Source organism: Bos javanicus, chromosome 8, assembly GCF_032452875.1.
Source record: "Bos javanicus breed banteng chromosome 8, ARS-OSU_banteng_1.0, whole genome shotgun sequence".
Taxonomy (NCBI): Eukaryota; Metazoa; Chordata; class Mammalia; order Artiodactyla; family Bovidae; genus Bos; species Bos javanicus.
In genome coordinates, this window is record NC_083875.1 from 3,021,677 (window position 1) to 3,027,455 (window position 5,779).

General features: G+C 46.3%; 1 protein-coding gene across 1 annotated transcript; it reads right to left on the reverse strand.

The window, feature by feature from the left end:
• Positions 1-203: 203 nt before the first annotated feature.
• On the reverse strand, positions 204-4,615 carry LOC133252387 (E3 ubiquitin-protein ligase TRIM37-like). Its single transcript, XM_061424933.1, has one exon. The coding sequence runs from the start codon at positions 3,026-3,028 to the stop codon at positions 449-451; it is 2,580 nt and encodes an 859-aa protein (XP_061280917.1). The 5' UTR covers positions 3,029-4,615; the 3' UTR covers positions 204-448.
• Between the last annotated feature and the right edge of the window lie 1,164 nt (positions 4,616-5,779).

Here is a 5,779-nt window from a genome sequence, read left to right on the forward strand (position 1 = left end):
TTTCCCTGTGGTCATATATGGATGTGAGAGTTCGACTGTGAAGAAGGCTGAGCGCTGAAGAATTGATGCTTTTGAACTGTGGTGTTGGAGAAGACTCTTGAGAGTCCCTTGGACTGCAAGGAGATCCAACCAGTCCATTCTGAAGGAGATCAGCCCTGGGATTTCTTTCTTTTTTTTTTTTTTTGTTAATCTACGGATTTTATTTTTTAAAATTTGGATGTAAGTAGAGATTTTCAGTATTTTTCTTTTTTGAAGTCATTTCTTCTTTTCTCAAGTCTTGTGACACATGGCTGAAAAGGAGGGGGTACACATGAATCCAGCCATAGCACCAGTCTTTTCACCATCCCGAGGCTTTACCCCCATCCATGTGCCTCGCCCACATCGGTCATTTTCTGAAGCCTAGATCATGTTAACAACCCATCAGGTGCAGTGTCAGTTTCAAAGCAGATTATCTTCCACTGTTTTCATCAGTACTGAAGCTGAGATCTTCAGGGCCTATTTGTTCATCATCAGGAAAAGTGGAATGTGTATCTTTGTCTGGGGGCTGCGCCATGAAAGCGTCGCCGAAGCCACCCATGCCGGCGCGCTCCTCCCGCTCCTCGCTCTCGGTGTCACACTCGATGTCGCTGTCGCTACTCATTCCGTCCTCTGGGGCAGCAGAAGCTCCTTCAGGTAGAACAGGCTGTAGCTCCCCAGTTTCCGAGTTATTTTCCAAATCAGTCATTTGCATTCCTTCCAGACGACTTCCTGTAGCATTAGTCCCCAAGGTGACCATTTTTCTTCTTTTTTCAACAACAGGTACGCCATTGAAAACTGCAACCACAACAGCATCTGAATCCAAAGCTTGACACTGCCGATCTTCAGATTTCGGCAGAATGTCACTGATACTGACATGGGTCAAGGCTCGGGGAGAACTGTGCCTGCTCCCAGACTGAGAGCTTCCCGGGGAGACTTCAGCTAGAGTCTGACAGTCCCCCTTTGAACGGCTATTTTCCCCAGAGTCTATTGCTCTTCGAAGAGACAGACTACCTGCTACACTGGACCGAGCAGGCTTGGGTGAATGACTCTTCTTATTTGTGGCTGTGGGCTGAAGTGAAGCAGGGGGCCGAGGCTGTAAGCCCCACAAATTTTCCATACTGCTCCGGTCCTTAAGGTCCAAGAGATGTATTAAAATTAAAGGATCGATGTCTAATAAACTACTGGTAGCAGCAGAGCACAAGTGTGCTCTTCTTGACATTCTGCTACTGGCACCCACATAGCCATGGTTACCACCTGGAGGTCCTGCTGCAGCTGCATCTTCCATGAGTTCTCCCTCTTCCAATTCCATGTTGTTGTATTCCACATCATTCTCTCCAGACATCGTCTCCTCGTCAATGTCATTCTCTTCAGTGTTGCTTGTGGCTGTGGAACTGGCAGAAGAGCTGCTGCCATCGAGCTGATTCGCTTCATCTTCCCCAACGAGATCCAGGTCCAGGTCTCCATCAGAAAGCTCATGATGATAATCTTCATTCTGAATCTTCTCCTCATCTTCTTCATCCTCCTTGACCTCTCGTACAGAAGCTGTGGTAGGACCATCCTGGAGAAGCACGTTAGCGCATGATCCAGACTTCTTAGCTCGTGTCTCAGGAGTGTCATCATTTTGGGGGCTAAGATGATTATCTGGTGGTGACAAATCTCTTGATTTCTGAGTTCGAGACAACTCAATAGTAAGTCTCTCTTTAAGGTTATTTATCTGTTGGATATAGCTAGTTTGTGCAGCTTCCAATTGAGTGATATACCAATGCTGGTCCCGGCATTTTTGAAAGAAAGTTGGTGAACGAACCTGAAACCTTAAAATCACTGTATCATTCTGTCGATTCAAGTATCCTTCATTTGCAAGTAAGTCCAAACGGAAAAATCTATTATAACCCCAGCATTCTCCAACTTCAAAGTCAGATGCAAATTCTCGAATGATATTTTTGGTAGGATCATTGCAGGATTGATGAACCATCTCTACACGATATTCATATTTGGAAGTTTCTGGCAAGCCAGCTGAAAGTTCCAGAAACACAGATAAGTAGTAACCACGAACAACTCCATTTCCATCTGGGTAAACTTTTAACCTCCAACAAAGTCCTGAAACTTGAAGAGGCGGACTGTAAACAGGATCTGCTCTCTGTCGCAAAGTACTGAAATTCTCTAAAACAAAAGTAGCTGAATCATAAGATGGTACCAATTCACTCGTAAAGTCTGGTGGAACAGGAGTGGTAACAAAGGATGCCATAGGCTTTCGATGAACTTGTTGAAACATCATGAGGATCTCTGAGCTCTTAGATATCAACTCACTCTTACTACAAGACCGCAACTGATGCTCTACTTCCTGAACTAAGGATTCCAACAGTTCTGTTTCTTGTGTCAAAGATGTCTTCTGACCCATCAGTGTTATTAGCTTATTCTTCAGCTGTGTGTCTAATCGTGCAATCATCATCTCCACTGCATTTCTAATTTCCCGAACACGCTCATCTTTTGCATTTCTAACAGCTTCTACATTTCTTTCCACTTCTTGAACTAAGCTGATCAGTTCCATGAGACGTCGACGAAGTTTGGCTACTTCTTCGTTCACTTTAGTAACATGCTGCTCATAAATTTCCGCCAAAGGTTTAAAGGTATGTCTGCTATGCATTCCTCCCCAAAGTGCACACTGGTGGCAGATACACTTCTTACAAGTCCAGCAAAATACACTAAGTTTTTCATGGTGATTTTCACACTTGTCCTTTTCATTTTCTTCATGTTTGGTGAGACTGCAGAGTTGAAGAGTATCAAGTTGCTGTGTTACTTCTTCTGCCCAACGACAGTTTACTAGTTCTCGTAACTGGAGTGGAGCACGGCAATGAGGACACTGGGCTCTTTGCTCTGTCAGCCAGCGCCTAATACAGCTGAAACAACAGAGCTTGGAGCAATGAGGACACAAGCGCGCATCCCGCAGTTTCTCCATGCAAATGAAGCATCGGAACACCTCAGCAATGCTCTCCACACTCTGTTCATCCATTGCCCCCTTCTCTCGGCGGGGCCCTCGGAGACCCGCGGAGCCCGTGATCTGACGGATTAGGCGCAAGCCCGAGGTCGCCAGGTCAAACTGCCCCGGAGAACCGCCAGGCGCCCGCCTCAGGGGGCTCCGACGGCAGCCACACCTGCGCGCCCCATAGCTTCACGCTCCGCGCCAGCTACCCCCACTTCGTCATTTTCATCCGGGCGCCAGCCCCTGGGCGCGGTGGGAGGGTGAGCGGTAGCCCGCAGCTCCTCTCCTCCCGGCTCAGCGGCTCCCCAGCGACCGCGAGGGAGCCTCGGCCCACGTGACGCAGGCGCGCGCGTATTGAACTGCGTATCGAACTGCTGCTGGAGTCCGGCAGCGCTGGTCTCCTGGGATTTCTTTGGAAGGAATGATGCTAAAGCTGAAACTCCAGTACTTTGGCCACCTCATGCGAAGAGTTGACTCATTGGAAAAGACTCTGATGCTGGGAGGGATTGAGGGCAGGAGGAGAAGGGGACGACAGAGGATGGGATGGCTGGATGGCATCACTGACTCGATGGACGTGAGTCTGAGTGCACTCTGGGAGTTGGTGATGGACGGGGAGGCCTGGCATGCTGCGGTTCATGGGTCGCAAAGAGTCGGACAGGACTGAGCAACTGATCTGATCTGATTACTTCAATGGTGTTTAATGAAATGGATCTTTTGTTTGTGATAGTGAGTCTTAAGTAAAGTTGAATTGTTTTTTGGAAATAACTGTCACTTATCTATGCCTTATAGAAGATTATTTTACACACACACACAAATCATCTCATATGCTCTTCCATTTCATGTCTAGAAGAAAAACAGTGTGAGGAACTGAACCCTTATTTTCTGATTTAATTTCATGCCTTCATTACTGGGAATTGGAACACACTGTCAGTTTCCTGGGGCCACTGTGAAAATTAGCACAAATTTGGTGACTTAAAGCAGACTTCGAATTCTGGGGGCCAGAACACCAGACCAAGGTGTGGGCAGGGCTGCACTCCTGCTGAAAGCCCTGGTGGGGGTGGGAGGGTAGAGGGTGGGGAGAACCCTCCCTGCCTCTTCCATTTCTGTAGGCTCCAGCACCGCTTGGCTTATGGCTGTTCAACTCCAATCTCTGCTTTGCTCTTCCCAGCCTTTCTCCTTTCCTGGTCTTTTCCTGTCTCTTAGAAGGACACTCAGCATTGAACTTAAGCCCCTTGAAGATAATCCAGATAGTTATATAATTTTCAAAACTTCTCCCTCTGAATGTGTCCTGATTCACACTCTCTGGGTTGAGCATGTGCACGTCTTTGGGGCCGTGACTGAACTCATTACATACATTATGGCCACGTTTCATTGTTTGCATTTGTGACTTTTCCCAGAGGTCCTATGTGTACTGCTCACACCTGCTCCAGCTGGGGCTAGTTAGGAGTGGATGCCCCTCCACTGGAAGAGAGGAAGGCAGCAGGAAGGAGGGATTGGATCACCCCAACTGTGCTCCTTAAGACCCACTTAACCTTTTCCCTAAGTCTTTTCAACACCTGGAAGCAGAGGAATGAGATGCTATTTCTTTAACTTGGAATGTAAAATAAACTTGGTTTTGAACCCGGGAAGAAGCTTCTGTTCATTTTGTGGAAATCGTGGCTTAGGTTTTTAAGTGAATGAAACCTTCTCACATAATGAAGGCATCACAGTGAAAACCACTTGCCCATCAGCCTGCAGGGGCCAGGCAGTGCTGAATCCTCAGACTGCCTGGCATATCATTAACTTTAATCATTTCTCAGTATTTAAAAATGAAAGGAGAAGGAAAACTAATTAATTTAAAACATAGATGATGTATCCTCTTCAGTAGAATCTAATTTAAAAGGAAAGTGTGAAATAGCCTTTAAGCAACATGCTAGCCCAGGAGGAAAGGGGAGAAATGTGGAAGAATTAGAGATGGAGATCTCGAGTGTCGCTGATGCTCTGGGTATTCCTGAACTCCTGAGGGGCAGTCGTTAGTCTTTGCTGCAGGACTGATTACAAATGGTTATGATCATAGAAAAATCCTACAAAATTGGTAAGAATGGTGTTGCTCACTTTGCATCTATGGAGACAGGGGTTGTAGGCTGTGAACTCTTGCTTCATTCCCAAAAGGCAGTGCAATTCTCTCATTATCCACAATATAGTTACTTTGTTGTTGCTGTTAAGTTGCTCAGTCATGTCTGACTCTCTGTGACTTGTGGACTGCTGCACACCAGACTTCCCTGTCCTTCACCATCTCCCAGAGCTTGCTCAAACTCATGTCCACTGAGTCTGTGATGCCATCCAATTATCTCATCCTCTGTCATCCCCTTCTGCCTTCAATCTTTCCCAGCATCAGGGTCTTTTCAAATGAGTCAGTTCTTCGCATCAGGTGGCCAAAGCGTGGAGCTTTAGCTTCAGCATCAGTCCTTCCAATGAATATTCAGGACTGATTGCCTTTAGGGTTGACTGGTTGGATATCCTTGCAGTCCAAGGGACTCTCAAGAGTCTTCTCCAGCACCACAATTCGAAAGCATAGGTTCTTAGGCGTTCAGCCTTCTTTATGGTCCAACTCTCATATTCATACATGATTACTTGAAAAATCATATCTTTGACTAGATGGACTTTTGTCAGCAAAGTGATGTTTCTGCTTTTTAAAACTGTCTAGATTTGTTATAGCTTTTCTTCCAAGGAGCAAGCGTCTTTTAATTGCATGGCTGGAGTCATTGTTCTCAGTGATTTGGGATCCTAAGAAAAACTGTC

Bases quoted from the DNA above. Each gene is read 5' to 3' on its own strand.
- LOC133252387 (XM_061424933.1), bottom strand. From the start codon at position 3,028: ATGGATGAACAGAGTGTGGAGAGCATTGCTGAGGTGTTCCGATGCTTC.